This window comes from Amblyomma maculatum, chromosome 1 (genome assembly GCF_055883805.1).
Source record: "Amblyomma maculatum isolate TAMU_Amacu chromosome 1, ASM5588380v1, whole genome shotgun sequence".
NCBI lineage: Eukaryota > Metazoa > Arthropoda > Arachnida > Ixodida > Ixodidae > Amblyomma > Amblyomma maculatum.
In genome coordinates, this window is record NC_139344.1 from 35,862,478 (window position 1) to 35,883,883 (window position 21,406).

General features: G+C 47.0%; 1 protein-coding gene across 3 annotated transcripts in view; it reads left to right on the forward strand.

Annotated features, from left to right (window-relative positions):
• The window catches only part of Usp20-33 (Ubiquitin specific protease 20/33), a 134,581-nt gene that overhangs the window by 19,962 nt on the left and 93,213 nt on the right, over positions 1-21,406 (forward strand). For all 3 annotated transcript variants that reach the window (XM_084587958.1, XM_084587957.1, XM_084587959.1), the window contains 5 exons: positions 1,381-1,450; positions 3,245-3,358; positions 3,528-3,606; positions 5,215-5,451; positions 6,451-6,639. In XM_084587958.1, the coding sequence (XP_084444084.1) occupies positions 1,381-1,450; positions 3,245-3,358; positions 3,528-3,606; positions 5,215-5,451; positions 6,451-6,639 (689 nt within the window). The remainder of the gene's footprint in view (positions 1-1,380; positions 1,451-3,244; positions 3,359-3,527; positions 3,607-5,214; positions 5,452-6,450; positions 6,640-21,406) is intronic.

Sequence of the window (21,406 nt, forward strand, 5' to 3'; positions counted from 1 at the left end):
CATGCTCATTATCCATCCTTCACCTGCATCTTGTTGTTTTCATTTTCTCATGTCACTCTTCCATAGGCATCGTTCCTTGTTGAAGCATTTTATAGGTTTTAAGATTTTATCGCTTTTATCCAGCCCTTCTACACCGCCCCTGACTTTGACTCAGCTGGCAGCTTTCCTGAAGATTACTTAACGTGTGTGCGCCTTTCTAATAAACTTCAGTTGTAAGTCAGCACCTGTATTTTTCGTTCTACACTGTGTCCTGTTTTCACGCTGTTCCCTTTGTAGCAATGTTAAACCAACTAGCCCGCAACAACACCTCCATGGGCATCTCTCATATTCTGAGTCGCTTTGGGATGTTAAGCCCCATAAACCAAACCAATCAAGGATAAGGAATTCACTAAATGCTACTACCATAGTACCTTTTATACTTCACTTATCAAGCTTTCAGCAGGGCTTATCATGTAAACCCGCATATAATATGAGGTTAATTTTGAAATAATGAAAACGAAAAAAAAAAAAAAAGTTTTCATCCGCGTTTAATGCGAGCGAAAGAAAATCAACAGAAGTATTTATTTGCACTGCGTTTTGCTGTTTTACCGCGCGGCGTACATGCTTTTGCATCAAACGCCACCCCGCTCCAGGCGTCGCAAATAATGCCACGCACCTTCTTGTATCGATGCTTCCCTTCCCGTGCCAACACGTTTTAATGAAGAATTTCATGCGTCTTGAAGAGAAAAGCAGCTCACATTGACCCCGGCAATTGCAGAAGCCACATGGTCCTTCCTTTGGTGTAAACCAGTAGGCCGCTTCCAGCTCAGAAGTGGGCTGCCGGTTGTTAGCATGCACCGCACTCACGCCTTTTCACGTCTAGCACCGCACGCAGGCGCATGTTGTGTGCACAGCGTGTTTCCGGATTTGGTGTTTTCCCGGTGGTTGTCTGCTATATTATGTGCCGAGAGTCCCCTGCTAAAGGTATCTTTCCATAGTAACTCATCTTGTGTGCCTCTAAGCGCGTTCATTACCCTGCATTTCTTGAAAGTGCGACCAGGGGATGCTAGTTAAGCATCCACGTTGCAGCTGTAGGGCAGGGCCAGCATGGCGGAAATCGGACATGATAAAATCGAGAAGAAAGCCTCGTATTATTTGCAGGTTTCGTATTATTTGCAGGTACGGTACTTTCTTTGAAAGGTGGTGAATTACCTTGTACTGCACACAGCTTTAGGTCATATTACGGATTGTTTCCTACTTACAGTGTAAGGTGCAGAGGTCCATTTTATTGCTTCAATGGGCATTTGCTTGTGGAATCTCTCTAAGTAGTCGTCTTACCATTTTTATGCTTTATTGGCTTAGTCATGGCCATATTAATGGTCAATTACATTCTTGCTACAGGACTTACTGGCCTGCAAAACCTCGGCAATACCTGTTACATGAATGCAGCCCTGCAGGCTCTTTCTAACTGGTAAGTTGCTAAAAAAAAAATGAAAAAAAACTTTGTCAAAGCTGCCTGATTTAAAAAGGAAATGTCATTTGCTACGCACATGGAATCAAGACTGACAACCTTATCTAGTTTAATGTTTAGTTTGACATCGCTGCAGCTGCTGACAATAAAATTTAGTCAGCGATGAATAATGCTCATACAGTCGAACCTCGTTATAACTAAGTAGTATGGGGCGCGAAAATTTGTTCGTTATATCCGATATTCATTATAAAAGTGCGCGCCCAAGTTTCTTTAAATAAGTTTGCTAATTTTCTAATAAAATGAAACAAAATCCACATTAATACAGACAACACAAAGGTGCGAAAACGCACATTTTTTAAATTGACAGCTTGGTATAAGCATGAAATCTCGCTCTTCATTCCGTGTTGAAGAGCAAAAATGAATACTAGGAAGGGATGTTGCCTCCGCGCACAATTTGCGCGACGGAGCCGACGAACTCTGGGAGCGTAGCACGCGCGCAGTGGCAGAGGCTCAGCATTGGCTCACTCCATGACGAGGCAATAGTGATGACATGCCAGCAACATGCCTGCCAGCCGCTGCATGGGCAGACTCGAGCAGCAGCGGCAGTGACGCTCGAATCCGGCCATGGCCGTTCATGACCTCCGAGATCACCGCGCGCGGATGTGTGATCTCGGAGGCCATGGGCCGTTAATGCTAGCTTTTTGTCACCGCCGCTAGATGACTCAGCGTGAAAACGCACGGGCGATTTAAACACAGACCGGCGGCGGCGCTCAGCTTTGGCCATGCCCATTCATGACCTCCGCGATTACCGTGTGCGGGGGCGTGATCTCAGAGACCATAAGCCCTTGGCAGTAGCTTTTGTTGCCGCTGCTAATTGTCACGGCACATGAACGCGCGAGCGATTTAAACACATCTGCGGCGGGCAATTCGATTGATTGAAAAAGTGCGTTTCTTAATGTGTTTTCCGGGTCCTTTACGCATTTTTTGCTATTTTAATGCAAAAAAACTGCTTCCTTACAACCGATCTAGCGTCAAGTTTTAAAAATTTAATTTTATTATACAGAAAGAACTTCTCTATAATAAACTATAGACCAACCAAAATTTGACATTACTTCGGTTTATATCAGATAATTCGCTATATCCATGTTCGTTGTAGCGAGGTTCGACTGTACCATAGTTTGAACCTAACGTGCTTAACCAGTGCACTTCCTACTTTTGCTTTTGTTAATGTAATACAGAAGTCTGTATATGTCATGATTTGCTTCCTGTTTCAAACTAACAATATACGTAGCTTGGAACGCTTATGTCTTTATGGATATATGGTGAGGTACAAGTGTAAATGAAATTTCCTATATTTAGGCGTGTAATACCTGATTGTTATGGGGAACTCCCATGAACTGCACACTAAGTGTGTAGTTTTTGCTCGGATTTCAGTACCCTGCAGCAGCCCAAGAACAAAGTTCAGACTTCGCTGTATGTTTAAAATAAACCTGAAAAAAGTATACCTTGGGAAGAAACTTTAAAAGGAAGGAGTAACCTTGTTCTCGATTTCCTTGATTTCTTCTAGCACAAGTGCCGCAGTTCTGTACATCCTTGGACTTTGAGCATGTACGAAATAGATCCACAAAAGGTCCTCCTCCTTTGCAGTGATAGGTCACGTCTGCGGTTGTGTGATCGTTAGGTCTTTAAGCCAACTGAGCCGTTTGCTTTTGGCATATGTCCCTATAATTTCGGCGTGTGCATGAAAGGCAAGTTGCTTGAGCGTGAGCTCTTTTGTTTGTTCCTTGGCATTAGTCCCCAGCTGACCAACTTCTTCTTGGACTGTGGTGGATTCGTGCAATGTGACAAGAAACCGGGGCTTTCCAAGAGCTACATGCGCCTAGTGAGAGAAATGTGGCACAAGCGTAGGTAAGCTTTAACTCTACCAGTTTATTATGTCCTCAGCCTAGGGACCAAATTAAAGTGAAAATTTTCATTGGCTATTTCATTTGTGCGGTATTTGTGTAAGCAAAGTAACGCTTTGCACTGATGTGGGGGAAAAAAAAAAAGCACACTAATTCTCGGTTCTCTTGCGTAGGCCTAGCTATGTGGTTCCTTCTGGGATTGCTTATGGAATAAAAATGGTCTACCCAGTGTTTCGTGGATACAGCCAGCAGGTAAGTGCACTTCTGCATTGTTGGATTCGTAATGTTTTTTTGTTTTTTTTTTTTTTTTGTTTTTTACTGCTTCGACGTTTTATGAAAAGGCTTAGTGTGCTTTTTCCTGGTAATGTGCAGCAAGTCTAAAGTCTTGCCTATCATACCTTATTGCATATTTTCGTGCTCTCTCACTTTGCCAGTAGATTGTTTCTTTGCTTTTGGCATTCCATTGTCACCCCACAGACTGTTGTTTTGGAGTCCTTGTGAGGAGAATAAGCATAAGTGGTAACAAAAAGACTCGTTGATTTTTGTGTATTTAACACTATATATTATGCAGAGGTGGAAGTGCTGATCCATTTGCTTCATCCTGTTCCAAAATGCAATATTACACCAGGACTGCTCCAAACCAGCTGCCTCGGATGTTTTGTCGTCAAATTTACTTGAACATTGACTTCTGCCGCACAGTGGGCCATTAATGGTGTTGCCTACAAAAAAAATGCAATCTGATTCAATTAGATTCAGCAGCTGTGAGTTGCGTGTCTTTGCTATAGGGGCCGCCATAGTCGGAGCGATGTTAGCACACCGGTGGCAGAGGTATAACGCATCTCGTGCTGGGCTTAATACAAATAAACCTTTATTATAAGCTAGAGGAGCATGGGGCACAATAAATGTTCAGTCGCAAATAAATTTAGAGCGAGCCACAAGCAGTTGGAAGGAATTGTGAAAAAATATTCCTTGCACGTGACATAGCACCTTCTCACAGCCTTTTGAATCGCCAGGGGTGAGAGAAGCGAGAGCAGTGAGCTTCCACACGCCATTAGTCCTGGCTGCAAAGAACTATGCAAGTTTTTCTAATGGCTCGGCTGTGAAAACAAGCAAGCTACTTCACCATCGAACCTCTTTGTTAATAACAAGCGTGTCAAGCCTACCAAAGCATACTTGAAGCATACTTGAAGCATTACCGGGGGGATGTCACGAAGGTGTCAGTTATTAGAAATGTGCTCGAGAGTGTTGGAAAGCAATGCAGGGCTTATCACCAACGTGTTGAAATTAAGGAAGCCCCTAGTGTTAAGTGGAAACATAGAGCCGCATTTGGTTTGTTATTAGTCTGTTCCAATTGCTGCTTAAGTCAGCTATGTTTTTTTGGACATCTGTACATGCTTTTGCAGTTTGTCTTGTCTTTTCAGAGATGTAGCCATCAAAGCTTCGAATATTGAATAAAAAATAATCAAATTGGATTTTTATTTTTTATGTCAGGAAGAGAAAATTGCAATTACTATAACCGTTTGACCCTTAAAGCATGCTCCAAAACTCTCGCTTTATTGCTCCAAAGCGCTCGAGCATGCTTGCACCCTTGTATGTACCGTAATAGTTATGATTGTTTAGATAGGTAGCCCTCTGGGATGGTGACTGTATCTGTATTCTGCTATCGACTGCACGCTAACTTCTTGAATCCTCACTTGACTGACTTTGCTTAAGGCAAAAATAAATTTATTGTTTTGTGTGACTTGATCATGTGTTAGTGGGTGCTTTATGAATTAAAAAAAATTGTAAGATTTTGTAAGATTGTACTCATGTTATTTACTTCTGTTTTTTAGTCAGTTCTCATGCAACCTTGCTGCGCAGGACGCACAGGAATTTCTGCGCTGTTTCCTGGACCAGCTGCATGAGGAGTTGAAGGCACCGGTGGGAGCATTCGCACGGCTGCCTCTTGGACGGCCGCGGTCGCCGACTGCAGAATCTTCAGAATCGAGTCTTTCTGAAGACGAGGAAGACTTTGAGACATGTGACTCGGGCCTGAGCAGTGAGAAGAGCTCTTGTGGGGACGATCAGGACCTCCTTCTCAGGTCCCATGGACCGCAGGTAGCGTTAATTGTTCGCAGGTTAACATACCGCAGTGTGGCCCAGTGGTTTGGCCACCCGCCTCTGCTTGAGGAGGTGGCAGGCTCGAAACCCACCTTCGGCAAACCCAACCGGTAAAAAATGGGTACAGGCTTCCCCCGACCTGGCGGCCGGTTCTCTCAAGGGGAGCGCCTGGGAGGGGGCTCTTCATCTCCCGCTGTGGTCTAAGAGCCATCCACACCATTTCAAACACCGTCAGAAAAGGTGGTTTGGGCGTATGTTTTTGTGTGTGACGTCCATGTGTTTGTCTTTCTGTGTCACCCTACTCTAGAGGGATGCCCAGGCACAAATGCCGGGGTTAATACGAAAAAAGGACCACATAATGGGCTTTTGCTGCGCGAGTCGGACTTACTGTTGTCCAATAGTGCAACGAATCTCTGTACCATCGGTGCAACTATTTGGGACCTATGACTCTTTTTTTTTTTTCAATCATTTCACCCCGAAGAGCCGGGCACCAGGCCGGGAAAAATCTTGTGCCCATTGAAAACCGGTGGGCACCCAGCGGCACCAGGGATCGAACCTGGTACCTTCCGAATGCGAGGCGGTTGCTCTTCCACAAGAGGGCAAAAATCAAAGATCGAAAAAAAAGTGGTAGGCATGGGACAACCGCAAGCAAGGAAAAACCGCCTGTACGTGTTTCCCGCTGACATGCTTGAAAGCTCTCAATTTTACCAGCTAGTGATTTAGCTGGTAAGGAAAGAGTTATGCAGGCAGCCCATGGCGCTCTACACACTTTGCCAATTGTTCAGAGCAGGTGAGCTACAGAAGGCCGTAGTAATGCTGTGGCAGACCGTAGCTTGTCGTGGTTCTTAAGCACTTGAGTAATTTTTGTCTCTTTTACTGTAGCTTACAGCCGTTGCAGTGGCCATTAACTTTATTACGATTAATATATATGTGCTGCATATACTAAGAGCTGGGTAATCATGAGTACTGTGCATTGTGCTCTGTTCCATCTGGTAGGAAAGTATCCGGTTGATGGTGGAAGAAAAGGCTGGTGGTGACTGGCCCACCATGGATTCTTCCGCCACTGGAGGATGTAAGGCCCATCGGGCGCGCAAGATGGCCGCTGCTCATCGCCTCTGCAGTATTGTCTCTGATGTCTTTGACGGCCGCATCCTGAGCTCAGTGCAGTGCCTCACGTGTGACACGGTAAGTGTAGTGCTTGGCTCGTGCAGCAGCTGCTTTACGAGTACAACTTTGTGTCTAGAAAAGAAAAATATTTAATTTATGTGTAGGTTTGCTCCACTGACAAAAAAAAATTCCCAAATTGTACAGTTTACCTGGCTTGCCGGTTTCCATGCCAGCATCTAAGCCTGCATGCAAGTGCTTTTGATCTCTATTAGTCTCTGATTGCTGGCCTTGCAGTTGCGTCATTATGTGTCTGCTGCTTTGAACTGCCTGCACTGCACAATGTATCCCTCGAGAAACTGTATGAGTGTACTGCGTACTGTTGTAGGCACTGATCTACATCCTCTGGCTAGCAAAAGGGGGTGGAAAGGCGTGTTATGTTTGGAATCTTCTCTCTTTCTCTTTTTTTTTTTTTTTTTCTATTAGAAACAGAAAAATGAACTCTGATGTTATCGCCAAGCGCTGCGTACGAAACGGCCATAACGCCTAGCCGCGGTGGTGCAGTGGTTAGGGCGCTCGACTTTTGTGCCCAAGGATGTGGGATCGAACCCCAACCACGGTGGCAACTTTTCAATGGAAACGAAAAGCGAAGCACCTGTGTGCTGTGCCATGTCAGTGCATGTTAAAGAACCCCAGATGGTCAAATTCTGAAGCCCTCCACTACAGCATCCCTCGTATCCTGAGTCGCTTTGGGATGTTAAACCCCCAAACCAAACCAAAAGACTATAACGCCGATTGGGGTTGGGCACACATGCTAGCAGCCAAAAGGCGTCATATTTCCTCGTCTTCACCTAGAATTAATCATACAAACTACTAGTCACACATTCTCAATAGCAGCACTGCAAGTCTAACCCCTTTATACACACGCTTTGTCTGCCTGCTTTTCTAGTGGATTTAAACTCTTACCACTGCTTGTATCATTTAATTGTGAACAAAGCTCTCTTGCAGAAGCCAAAACATCTTTTTGTTAATTTTTTTCATTTGTGGTCAGCCGCTGGAATTTCATGTTTCAATTAGACAATAATTGTGGTTCTTTTCTGTTCGTGGTAGCAGTAAACAGAGCCATGTTAACCCTTTGACAGTTTTTGCTTTTCCGGTACTGTGCTAAACGCGTAGCATCTAAAAATTCGACAGCGGGGGTGAATTTTTTTTCGGAATAGTTCAACAGTCAAAGGGTTAAATAAGCATGTTTCAGAGCCAGACATGGCTGGTAATTGAATGGCTGTAATGAAATTTTTTGGTGAAACTTAATTATAGCAGCTTAATTACTTATTTATAATGTAATGAGTTATATTTCTGGTTTACAGTTAACCTCTATGTAATGAACCTTCGTGTAGCGAATTCCTCTATATTATGCAATTTTTCAGTTTCCCAACGCTTCCTCTGATTGAAGTGTGTGTATTTGTAAATTCTATGTAACAAACTCGCGGTACTGACTATCTTTTAGCTAGTGCTGAATCACTGGAAATTTGGCAGAACCCCGTAAGTTTCAGGACGACAATGTCTACGATACCAACAAGTGACCACAGTTGATACAGTGTGCCAGGTTTCAATGCTAACGGCGCGTCTACGTGGCAAATGCAGCAGTTTCTGCTGCTTTAACTTTTGGAAGGTGGCACTATAGTAGTTCATGTTTAAAAGCGGTGAAAAATAACAGCAAAGGAAAAAAAGACACGAGGCGAGCAATATTGATGCGTCCATCGCTGCTATGCAGTCGCTCACGGGCTCCTAAGCGGGAAAAGTGGACCGTGCTGGCGACGCGAGACAGTGTCAGTTTTTTGGGTCAATGGGGGGGGGGGGGGGGGGGGGGGGAATGGAAACATGCATAAAGACGAAGCGCCTCCTCACTCGGCGGCGGTGCGATTGCACACGCTCTCGCCCAGACTGATTCAGGTTCCTCCTCCAACCTCCCCCCTCCTCGCTCCCTCATAGACGCACGAGCCGTGGAGGATGTGAAGGCTGCTGTCGCAGTCGTGCCGCGCGCTCAGCTCGATGTAGAACCTTTCACTGCTTCTGTAACCTCTAATAATTCGTATTTACTTTAACCACTTTCAAGGTGGTTTCCCTTAAATCATTTCTTAATCTGGTTTTCATTTTGATTGTCCTCTTGAGTCTTCACTTGAGATCTGCATATAATGAAATCCTGGATGTAAAGAAAAATTTGCAGACATTTTACAATTTTGTTACACCAAGTTTAACTACATTGACTTGGTAATGTAATTATTTCTTGCAGTAGTATGATAGGAAAAACGGCTAACTACTTTCGAAATTAGTTTTGTTGAAATAGCGGCTCTTCACGTTTGGAAAGTTTTGCTTTCTTTCACGGCCTGTAGAGCCCCTCGAAAGCGGAAACAATGCACCTCAGGTCTAAACGGACGTCATGGCAGGAGTACACATCCCAGCACCGCAAGCAGCAAAATGTAAGGCTTCACCGCCCTTAGAGGCAGATGGCACGTTTCTGAGTGTGAAGTGAGTTGGGAGCACTCGCAACGGCACTCCCCCCATGGTTACATCAGCCAAGGACACGGTGCAAGATATATAGGTGGGGACACAGCGGGCCGCGCCAGTTCCAAATAAAGTCCCCTAGTTCGTCTAAGCCATACGAGGTGGCAGCTCGCTCAGCGGCCTGTGACGTAGTGGGAGGCAATGCTTTCCTATGGAGAATACACGCTTTTTGAGGGCCATTTTGTTGTAAACGGTAGCCGATGATGATGGAAAAATATTTTTGCTGCACTGCTTTTGTCTAGGTCTATTATTAAGTGCAGTTTTGTGAATCTGCGGCTTCGTGCATGCTTAAATAAAAGCGCAGAAAGTGAAGAATTTTTCGCACGGAATTTGAACCTGCTGCACGAATAAGCGGCGGCACTTTTACAAGAAAGCATTAACCATTCGTCGTTTCGTTTGATCCTTGATTTTGCTTCTTTGATTCGCGCATCAGTGTACCCGCTCATCTTTTCACCCTCTCCACACCCACTCGTTTGACCCTTAGTTTGCTCCTTACTTTATTCTTTCCTTAAATTAGAGGTCCTTAACTGTGTTCTGCTAGTTCCCACTGAACACCCCTTCCCCCCTCACTTTCTTTATACCATTACTTCTCTTTCTTTCTTTCTCTCCTTCCTTTCTTTCTTTCTTTTATCCTAAGGGTACAGGGTACAGTAAAGAGAGGAAAAAAATTTCACAACAATGGAGAAAGAACAGCAAGCATAACTTATACAATACAAAACAGTCGAGGTAAAATTATGGTTACTTTTTCTTGAATTTACATTAGAGATTGACAAACAATAATGTGATGTGGTGCGCCAAAGCAGCATATAAGTCAGTTGATGAACACAAACAGGTTACTCAGCGCGGTAAGGAATGTTGTGAGCTGGATGGGATTATTGATGCTCGTTAAAAATGTGGGCAAGAAATTCCATTAATTACTAGGTTATTAGAAAATAAGGTTGTACACATGTCACTGTATTGCAATGGCGCACTGAGAAGAAATGAAGGGTGATGTGCGCTTCAGACCGTGCACTGGACTAGTTCATTGAAACCCATTTTAGAGCGTAAATATTTCATTACCTAACTGGGCCCTCGCTTGATCGCCGTCGGAGTAGGCCAAGATGCTGTGCGCCTACAGCTTATGTTAATGGAACCACCGGCAGCCCGCCCGGTGAGCAGCGTTCCAACTCTCTTCGTCATTGCCCGCATGTCTAAAACCCGGACAAGATGTGCAAAAGGGGCACAGCGAGCGCAAATGCTTAGGCTTTTGGGGATCGTGCAGTGGTTTGTGCAGTGGTTCGTGCAGGCGAGGTTCGTGCAAATATTGATGGCGATGGGGCTTGTTTGAGACAAAACAGCCTTAAATCACGGCAGCATTTGTTCCGGTTTTCGCACACGTGAATCGTCCGTACTTTTGTTTGCTTGCTTATCCCATTCGTCCATTCAGTCGTTTGTATGTTAGCGATTTGTTTGATATATATAAGCAGTATGAGACGCTGTTGGATTTCCTTTGTTAAGTGGTTAAGAATAACCTACAAAATTATATTTTTCTTCCATTCACATGAGGGATTCACTTTCCCTGCCCTATTTACGCTATCCAAAGTGAGAAAACTGTGCTTCCAGAGCTCCTTGGAATGAATGACCATGACTTAAAGGCCCACTGTCCACCCTCCGGTCGAAAATATTTTCTTCCCCGGTGACTGTGAGACTTCGCCCCTGGAACGCAAGGCCGCAAAATGTTTTTGAAAAGAGTAACTAATAACGCAGTTACAGCCACCGCAATCACCCGATTCTATCCTGCCTCTCTCCTTCCGTTCCCTCGCAAAGGTTTTTCACTCTCCTGCCCGAGGTCGTCTAGCCTCCGCAATACAAATTCCCCTTCCTCCTCCGCGTTTGGCGGGAGGTGGGGCGTGGCTCTCCGCGAGCGCGAAAAAAAAAATGGTCGAGGGAGCGTGCGCCGCTGGATTCAGTCTGGCCGTGGCGAGGGAAAAGCGCGCTGCGAGCAGTAGACACCCATCCTTCTCCCATCAGTCAGCGAGACGGACCAATGGACGTCGTTCACGGTACGTACGTCATTATCGGGGCCCGTCGGGCCAGCGCAGGAAGCGGTGAAGCTGGCTTCTCAAAGGAGAGCATGAGAGAGCTTTGAATTGTATTTTCGATGCTTTGCGGCACGCGTGTCGCTGTAGAATTTTGCACAGACTATCTCCGGTACCTGATTGAAACACTGGGCTCCTTTGCCTAAAAGGGCCTTCCCTGGACAGTGGCCCTTCAATGGCTGACTGAAGTGCTGCACACTCTACAATATTTCAACATAAAGTGCAACTTCAACCTTTTCTTCGCTTCGTTGTTAGGATTTAAATTACGTCAATAGTATTGACAAGACAATAAATTATTCTGGGCTTCGCTTCTGCAGTGATGCAATGTGCACGGCTTTAGAATAAAGTGCTACGCTGATGCTCCTGGCGACGACGGACAAGCAGTTCGGGCCACGCGGACGGCTCGCGCAGGAGAAACGCGCATTGCAATATTAGCTAGTTGCTATCGCAACAGCGCAGTTGATGTATGTGTTTTTTTCTTCTGGCGAAGATTAACCGCTACATCGGCGCTGACGCTGTGATCAGCAGCCCGGTTCGGAGAAGCGCAGCTGGTACTTTATCTGGAAACTTGCGTTCAGTACCTCGCCTATGCTGTGTCTCCACCTAAATACTCTTACACCGTGGCCAAGGACATGGCAGAGTCCAGCAGCACTTGCTGCTACAAGGCACGGAGGGGGATGTAAAAATGCACATGGTGCCAACATTCCCAACCACAAGGTGACAAAGGCAATAAGTAGCATGCTTTGGAGGCTGCAAACAATGCAGACAGCTCTGGGCAGCAAGGTGTTGGGCTTGACTGTCATTTCTGTCTTGTGTTTAGTGATGAAGGCTTCTCCTGTTTCTTTGTTTTGCTTGCGTTGTCTTTTCTTTCATGGCTTGAGTTATGGCGAAGAGAAGCAGGAATGTTGACTGGGACGGCATTTGACAGAAAGTCTAGGAGATGTGCCCATCGTTTTGAGAGAAAATATGTATATTTCTTTTACTTTTTTGCGAGGGGGGGAGGGGGGCGCCAAAGGGGATAGTTAATGAGACTCATAAGTTCAGCATGGTGCATAACTTCAATGACAAACTATTTTTAGATCCTGCTCTTAAGGGGAGACCCTGGTCTTTGACCAAATTTTGTTAAAATTTAACTGAGAGAGATGAAGCTTTTGTGGCTAGTTGTGAGGTTCTTTTCTTTAAATCTTCTGGCCACCTTGTTCTGTGGCTTATTCAGAGACAGCAATCTAAATAGATGACCAGACCGACCAATTTAACGACGAATAATTTTATGTACACACATGGACGGGGCGAGAGTAGGACGAGCAAGTAGGACAAAGACTAAACACAAAATTGTCTACAGTCACCAGTTCGTTGGGTAGGCAGGAAATTCGGTGTAGACGTCAAGCGTTGTAGAGTCGCTGACGTAGGGCCTCGGCAGGTTTAGCGAAAGACTAGGCCACCGGACGGGGCCCAGTGGAGGCACGAGGCCTCGGGTTGCCGTTCCACGGCCGATGAGGCAAGTCTCCCCGACGTGCCTGGGTCCAGCATGGCGCCGAACGCCCGTGCCTGTGACGAACTGCCTTTAAAGCAGCGGCGATGAGCTGAAGCTGTGGTGCTCCCGGGCCCGATTGTCTGGGACAGCAGGAGGAACAGGACAGGATGCGGCCGGTAGGCCCCAGGTCTGGATCCCCAGGTCAGGCCTGGCAGAAGACGCACCGCTCCGAGCTCCGTGCACTACCGATCGGCTCCACTGCTCGCCTGTTCTCCCCTGCTCGTGCCTCGCGCTCCTCGAGCCAACCTCCACGTTTTCCTCTTCTTCATTCTCCAAACGTGGTTTTCCTTCTTTGTCTTTTATCAAATTCTCCCCACTCACACACGTTCTTCACAAATATGCCCCCCCTTTGAGAAGTTTTTTTTTTTTTCGGGAAAAAAAAAAACTTGGGGCCACGACACTGACGCACTCTTTTGGAGGACCGCACACCACAACACTGCAGCGCACATCACTGCACACACCACAGAGCTGCCACACCATTGCTATTGTCTGCTGAGAGTCTGTTGCACGCACACACAAAATGAAAAATAAACTGTATTAATGTAGGTAAGTACTGTTAACACTTGAACAAGAAACATAACTAGACCGGTCAGAAGAATGTTGGGACAAGAATCGTCATTCGTTCATGTTGGTTGGTTGGTTTGTGGGGTTTAACGTCCCAAAGCGACTAAGGCTATGAGAGACGCCGTAGTAGAGGACTCCGGAAATTTCGACCACCTGGGGTTCTTTAACGTGCACTGACATCGCACAGCACACGGATGCCACTCCGTTTCGCCTCCATCGAAACGCAGCCACCGAGGTCGGGTTCGAACCCGGGTACTCCGGCACAGTAGTCGGGCGTCTTACCACTGCACCACTCCGACGGGGTCGTCATTCGTTCAGGGCTGGCTTAAATAGTCGGCGGCAACGTTACTGAAGCCTTTGATGTGTTCAACACAGAACGAATACTCTTGCAATACCAGGCTCCATCGCAGCACACGACTGTTTAAATGTTTGGCCTGCGTCAAGTACTGAAGCGGTTGGTGGTCCGTCTGGATAGTAAAAGTACGACCATACAAGAAAATATGAAATTTGCCAACCGCCCACACGAGTGCCAAACATTCCCGTTCTATGGCGGAATAACGTGTTTCCCTCTGAAGAAGTTGCCTCTAGATGAGGTGGGTGTTAACGGTCCGATAATGTCCACAGCCACCCGCTCAAATGGTGTGGAGATAATAGGCATGCATCCTAACGGAGCGTTGCTCAGCTTTCCTTTCGGGCAGTCCTCTGACATGCATCGCACGACCTCACAAACCTCTTAATGTCTGCTTGCACACCTGGCCAATAAAAGTCACCAAGCACTCTTGCAGTAGTTTTTCTGGCACCCTGGTGGCCTGCAAGTGCACCTTCATGTGCCTGCACGAGGACCTGAGGGCGCAAAACCTTTGGAACGACCGCTTGTTCGATTATTTTTCCAGGACAGACTTGATATGTCCGGTACAAAATGCCGTCAACAAGATGGAAGGTGTAGGCCGTCTGCCGTTTTCCGGGATAGGTTTTGTTGAATTTGCGACGACACACGTCTAAACTGGCATCATCCTCTTGCTTCTTGCAAAAAACCGGCCGAGATATTTGGAGCGCGGTTTGAGACCCAAACCAGTCTCTGAAACTTTTGCCGCCAAAGCCTGGAAAGAAACACTGGACCCATCATCACTGGCAGGTATGCTTCTCTGGTTTGTCAAGACTGTTGGAACGTCGGCGAATGGGGCGCTTGCACCCGGAACGTTGCCAATAATTACGTCATATAATGGCGTCGGCAGGCACCTAGCAATAGCTTTGCCTGTGAAGTATGGCGACTTGATAATAACCTCCGCCTCAGGCGCTTCGATGTCAGAACCATCCGCTAAACGTAAAGATGCTCGTTCACCAGTATACGCATCCTCGGGCACCAAAGCTTGACGCACCACGATGCTATTAGAACCAGTATCGCGCAGCACCGACACTGCTTGTCCGAACACTTCTCCATGCTCCACCGGCATGTTGGTAATAATCTGAGATGGACTAAGAGCTGAATCGTCCACTCGAACATCTAGGCATGTTCTTCCCAGCTGACGACCAGGGCGGGAATCTCAAGGGGATGTGCAGCAAGCAGACGTCTCCCGGTCATTTGAATTTCTGTATCGACACAACTGGGTTTCATGCCCAGATTTGCGACATAATGTGCAATATGGGGGCTTCGGTTTTGTACGGCAATCCGCCGACCTATGTCCGATCTTTTCACAGATGAAGCATCGAATTCTAGTCTTTGGGTTTGGGGCTGCGTCCTGCGGTTTCGCAGAATTCTGATCAGCTCTATCTTTAAAAACCGCGAGGTTATTCTGTCGCTGAGCCTCAAGAAAGTGATCGGCGGCCTCAGCAATCTCGTCCACCGTTTTACAATCATGTTCTCGCAAGAAGAGAACTAAACGATTGTGATAGCTGTTTAAAAACTGCTCAGCCGCTATCATGTCCCGAACCACTTCAAACGTGCGACGTTGTCCTCGCATCTCAACCCAGCGGTCAAAAAAACTTAACAGCCTTGTGGTGTACTGGGAAGCTGTCTCACCATCTTGCGGCTTGCTTCCATGAAACTTCTCTGTAGCCCTCAGCCGTGAACCAGAACCTCTGAAGTAAGGCAAGTTTCACTACATCGTAATTGACTGAGTCCTCAGGAGAGAGTCGTCCAAAGACTCTGAGAGCTTCTCCGCCGAGGCACAGATTCAAAGCCGTGGCCCACTTCTCTTTCGGCCAGCCCTGGCCAATGGCGACATGTTCAAAACGCTTCAAATACGTGTCCAAATCGTCCCTTTCCTCATTAAACAGTGGAATCAATCCATGAGGACTAATTGGGGAAGACAGAGCTGGTATGGTACCATGCTCAGCGCTTCCAAAACTAGGGGCGTTTACTCCCAATTCCGCAAGCCGTACTCGTAGCTGCAAATTCTGGTTTTCTTGCTCCAAGCGCTGCTTCGCTCTTTCATGTTCTGCAGCTTTCGCTTCACGTTCTGCAGCTCTCTGATCGCGTTCTGCAGCTTTGTCTTCCCTTGCCTTTTGCAATTTTTCTCAACCCACTCATGCAACTTGACTCCCTGCAAACCTATACGTTCCCCTACCGCGAGCAACTCTGGTGCAGTCATTTTTCTCCAATCTTTAGCCGCGGGAAAATGCTGCTTGGCCGGCCTGGTCCTGTCGCGGACGCCAAAATTGTAAGGTTCTTTTCTTTAAATCTTCTGGCCACCTTGTTCTGTGGCTTATTCAGAGACAGCAATCTAAATAGATGACCAGACCGACCAATTTAACGACGAATAATTTTATGTACACACATGGACGGGGTGAGAGTAGGACGAGCAAGTAGGACAAAGACTAAACACAAAATTGTCTACAGTCACCAGTTCGTTGGGTAGGCAGGAAAGTCGGTGTAGACGTCAAGCGTTGTAGAGTCGCTGACGTAGGGCCTCGGCAGGCTTAGCGAAAGACTAGGCCACCGGACGGGGCCCAGTGGAGGCACGAGGCCTCGGGTTGCCGTTCCACGGCCGATGAGGCAAGTCTCCCCGACGTGCCTGGGTCCAGCATGGCGCCGAACGCTCGTGCCTGTGACGAACTGCCTTTAAAGCAGCGGCGATGAGCTGAAGCTGTGGTGCTCCCGGGCCCGATCGCCTGGGACAGCAGGAGGAACAGAACAGGATGCGGCCGGTAGGCCCCAGGTCTGGATCCCCGGGTCAGGCCTGGCAGAAGACGCACCGCTCCGAGCTCCGTGCACAACCGATCGGCTCTGCTGCTCGCCTGTTCTCCCCTGCTCGTGCCTCGCTGTTGTTGTTGTTGTTGTTGTTGTCCAAATAACCTATGGCACATACCCACAGAGGCGGATCGGCCAAGAATTGGGTAGCAAAGAATAATTCTTTTTTTTTTTAAATATACTTGCATAAAAAAAATGATTTGAGGGATAGAGAAAAGGAAACAAAACGGGAAATAAGTGAAATATAAAATGAAAAGTGCCTCGCGCTCCTCGAGCCAACCTCCACGTTTTCCTCCTCATCTTTCTCCAAACGTGGTTTTCCTTCTTCGTCTTTTATCAAATTCTCCCCACTCACACACATGTTCTTCACACTAGCGTATTTTGGCATCCTAAAAACAAATATGCAATCTATTTTTGCCTCTGTAATAGATTTTAAGATTTCAATTTTTTAATTAATCAGCATTCTGCCGAAGTTTTAATAATTCGTACATTAATGACTGGCAAAAATGTTATGTCTACTTGTTCTACTGTAACCCTTGGGTGCAAATATATCATCAGCATAATTTTAGCAGCAGCAGTTCAAAGGTCGTAGCCTGTCATAAGGTGTGCATGAATTTGTCAAAAAAAATTTTTTTATGGAAGCGCTAAATTAATTAAATTTTGCCAAAGAAAACTAGTAGTTTTTTGTTATAGTTGCACAGAAGGATGTATAAGCTTTCATATACATCAAGAATGATTCAAATCTGACCACTACATCAAGAGATACCTTGGGCGCATGTCAGGCTAAGAAAAACACTTTTGAGAAAATGAAGAAGTTTCAAAACATAGCCTAAACTTATTTACTGCAAACTTGAACATGAAATCGGACACACTTTGTATTAAAACCCTCTGGGAACATAATCACAGTCATTTTCCTTGACGCGCTTCCTCTTCATGGCCTGAGGAAAATTCTCGGCACTTGCATGTTTTTTGTCAGAAGCCTTGAGCTTCTGCTGGTCTTTTTCAACACATCTATGAAGCACTGTGCTACCTCAATTCGGGTTCAGCTTGGTCAGAATTACCTAACTGGCACATTGTCTGCCCCAATTAAGGGGGGTCTCTGGTCTTGCTTAATTTTGCTATATATGAATAGATTTACACCAAACTTTCAAATTTTGTGCATTTTAGTATTCTGATTCCAAACTGCAAACATCTTTTTTTTTATAGCAAATAGTTTTAATACAGCAAACAAAACACTTCTTTTGTTTGGAAGAGCCTTGGTACAGTAATCCCTCGTTATAACGAAATCAGCGGGACAGCGAAAAAATTCATTATAAGCGGTATTTCGATATACGCGACCACTTGACAAAATCTTGACCAGTCGGGCTTTAATTGCACCAAAACTGCAAGCAAGTCAAAATAAATATTTTCAGTGAATCAAAACTTTATTCATGTGCAAAAAAAGCAGTGAGCTTAGGTTGCTTGAAGTTCTTACCGGGCGCAAGCAACCCGTGCTCTAATTTGAACAAGCTCTGCACGAGGCCGTGGTCGCCACCCATACATTCAGCCTTGTTTCTTAGCAGGCCTAGGTACTCCCGTGTCTGCACCATAGTTGGCACTTCACGTGGCTCTTCGTCTGCTGGCTCTTCGTCCTCGTCGGGGCCACCAACAGCGTCAATTATTTCCACGTCCGTCGCTGGAACGACCACGGGAGCAGCCGCGTCAGCCAAAGCGAATGTGTCGAAGTCACCGTCTACCTCTTCGCCAGCAATTTTATGTACAGCCTGTACAGCCTCGTACAAATCGCTGCAAGTTTGATGATCGTCAGGCTGGTCATCGTCAGGGTCGGTGACGGCGGCACGGGAAAAGCCGGCGCGCGCAAAGCAGTTGGCGATCTTCGAAGGTGCAAGTTCTTTCCACGAAAAGTTTAGCAAATGGATCGCACCAAGCAAATCAATGCTGTAACTCTTGCTGGCATCGTACGCTGTGAGCATGCGCTGCAAAAGAGCCTTGCGGTACAGCTTCCGGGTGGTCTCAATGATGCCCTGATCCATCGGTTGCAATACCGCGGTAGTGTTGGCAGGCAAAAATTCCAAAGTGATCGCCTTGAGGTGGTCGATCTTCCCATGGCTCGGACAATTGTCAATGATGAAGAGCACTTGCCGATTCTTTGCGCCGAACCGTCTATCCATTAGGCGCACATAGTCTTCAAAAATTGCAGCAGTCATCCAAGCTTGCTTATTGCTTCTGTAGACGCATTCATTTGGAACAGTTGCATTTCGGAAGCACCGCGGCTTCTCCCCCTTTCCCAGTATCAACAAGGGAAACTTGTCTTCCCCTGTTGCATTAGCACCAAAAAGCACTGTGACACGCTCCTTGCTCTGTTTTCCTCCGGATGAGGATGCGCCAGGGGTCGTGAACATGCGATTCGGTAGCATTTTGTAGAAAAATAGAAAAATGCTGCCTCATCAGGGTTGTAGATGTCTTTGTCTTCATATTTTTCAAGTAGAGCTTGGAGCTGATGTTGGCGCCATACGTCTACAGCTTTCGCCAACGATAGTCTTCGAGGTCACACCGTGTCGTTTTTTGAAGCGCTCAAGCCAGCCATTGCTGCATTTGAAATCCTTATGCCCCATTTGGAGGGCGAGAGCTTCGGCTTTTGCAGTAAGTGCAGGTCCATTTACAGGGAGATTTGCGCTCCTGGCGTTCTTCAGCCACTGTAGAAGTACACCCTCCACTTCTGGATATTTTGAATCACGATTCCTCTTTTTCTTTGACGAGAAGCTCTTTTCAAAGCCATTCAGCACAGCGTCGTTATTTTTCAACACAGTTGATAAAGTTGACGGCGGTATGCCAAATTCCTTCGCGATGTCAGTTTTCTGCCGGCGGCCTTTTTCCACTTCTTTTATCAGCAGAACTTTCTGCTCCAAAGTCAGACATTTTCGCCTGTAGACTGACGGAACCATTTATCATTGTAGACCACAAGAGCACACGCGAGGCAAGGCTACCATGCAAGGCAAGGTAGCATTCTGAATAACACGCAACCACGTGGCCTGCAGCACGGATCCAAATGCATGCGCCGTCGGCGCGAAAGCGAAAGCGGTAGGCGAAGAAGACAGCAGAAGCTTCAAAATGTGGTCATGCCTTCAGGTCATCTCGCTGTCCTCGTTGGAGCACGCTGGGGATGACAGTTGCAATGGCGGGCTTCGCGTGTGCAGACGGAAGAAAGGCGACCGGAGTTCCGAGAAGTATGAAGCACGGAAGGCCTCGCGAGGTTAGGAGGAGGCAGGAACAACGACTGCACTCAAAACTGGCAGCAGGCAGTTCAAACGGGTCGCACAGTCGATGCGCATGCGCACTTCACAGATGCCTATCTCGGGGAGGGAAGGCGAAGCCACTTCGGGAGGTGACAGGGAGGTGCGCGGGAAAGGGTGCCTTGATGCGCGCGGTGTCCCGCCACCCTCATGCGCGTGCGCATGGCGCACATCTAGGCACCCTAGCGCGGGACGCTGGGTAACGCCGCTAATTCCGTGACGCTGCCTCGCCGCCGATGTTTTCGGAAAGCTGTCCGTCAATTTAGGCGAATCCACTTCAGGAGCTGGGGGGAGGTGCGCGGGACGCTGGGTAGCGCGGTAGCGCCACAGATGCCGCTGCCTCGCTGGCCTCACCGCCTGCGACGCTCGAATTCGTGTGTTTTCGGAAAGCTGTCCGTCGGTTTCCACCGTCAAAAGAGCAACAAAGCACAAAGTTACCAACGGACTTTTTTTTTCTTTTGTGCTAGTGCCAGAAGAGCTCTGTAAAAATTTGCTCACCGAACGCACCCCATGCCAACGCGGTCTTTTGGCCACTTCAGCATCCAAGAGACCGCGCTTTTCTGGCATCGCAAATCATGAGAAAAACATCAATTTTGTGCAGATTCTATCACGGGGGACACCGATACGATTCCGACCGGAGTTGACAGGCCGCGCGACGGCTGAGGACTGCCAAAGCATTGCTGCTCGTTGCTGTCGCTCCGTTTTTGGGTTTTTAGATACCCGCTCCGTGCGGAGCGGTATGCGCTAGCGGCAACAACAGGCGTTGGCGTCGCGTGACACATCGCCAGTGGCTGTTACCGCTGTATGTGCAAAAGCGACGCTGCCGCTCGGCGACGCCTCCGCTCGCCACTTCGCTGTAAGCGGGTCAAGCTCTTCGTGCACTTCGAGTAATGCGGCTTAAAATGCATGCATTTGGGTCGGGACCGGAAGATATTTCGAATAAAGCGATTTCATTATAACGAGGGATTACTGTAATAAATGCAAGATCTTGTAGAGAAGATTTTTATTTCTAAATGATCTAGAGTCACCAAGGTGTGCAATAGCATATATATGTATATACTTGAAGCTAACAGTAACTTATTAGGGTTCTGACTGGCTTCTGATGTCAGTGCATCATTTACCACCGATATAATTGTCCTCGAACGAATGAAATTGCCGGCAAACGGAATGCATGGTCCGGAGGCCGTTTCCAAGATGAGTGCGTTTGCATTGCGACCTCCGCAAAAGTTGGTGTTGTAAGTTCTGGCGCGCGATCGCCATTCTCGCGTTCATGCTGTAAACGCAGTCAGCCTGCAACTAGGGATAAGCCCCCATTGCTCGTCTTGCACTGCATAGCATTCAGAAGCAAGTTTATTTTGACAGGGTTCGGGATTCCGCTTGTCGCAGGACGCTGTTTTGCGACTGCCGCTGTGGCTGGTCGCAGCACTGCTTCACAGGGCAGTCTATCCCGGCGTTGAATGCTGCTAAGGCATCACTTGCTTATCTGCACTATCACGATTAAGGTGCCGTACGTGGCAAGAATTGCCTCGACAAGGTCGTGCCGCTCCTCACTGTCGCACTGAGCACGACCGGCTATGCTACGCTGTTATCAGGTCATTGTAGCCTCTCGCTTCATCATTGATTG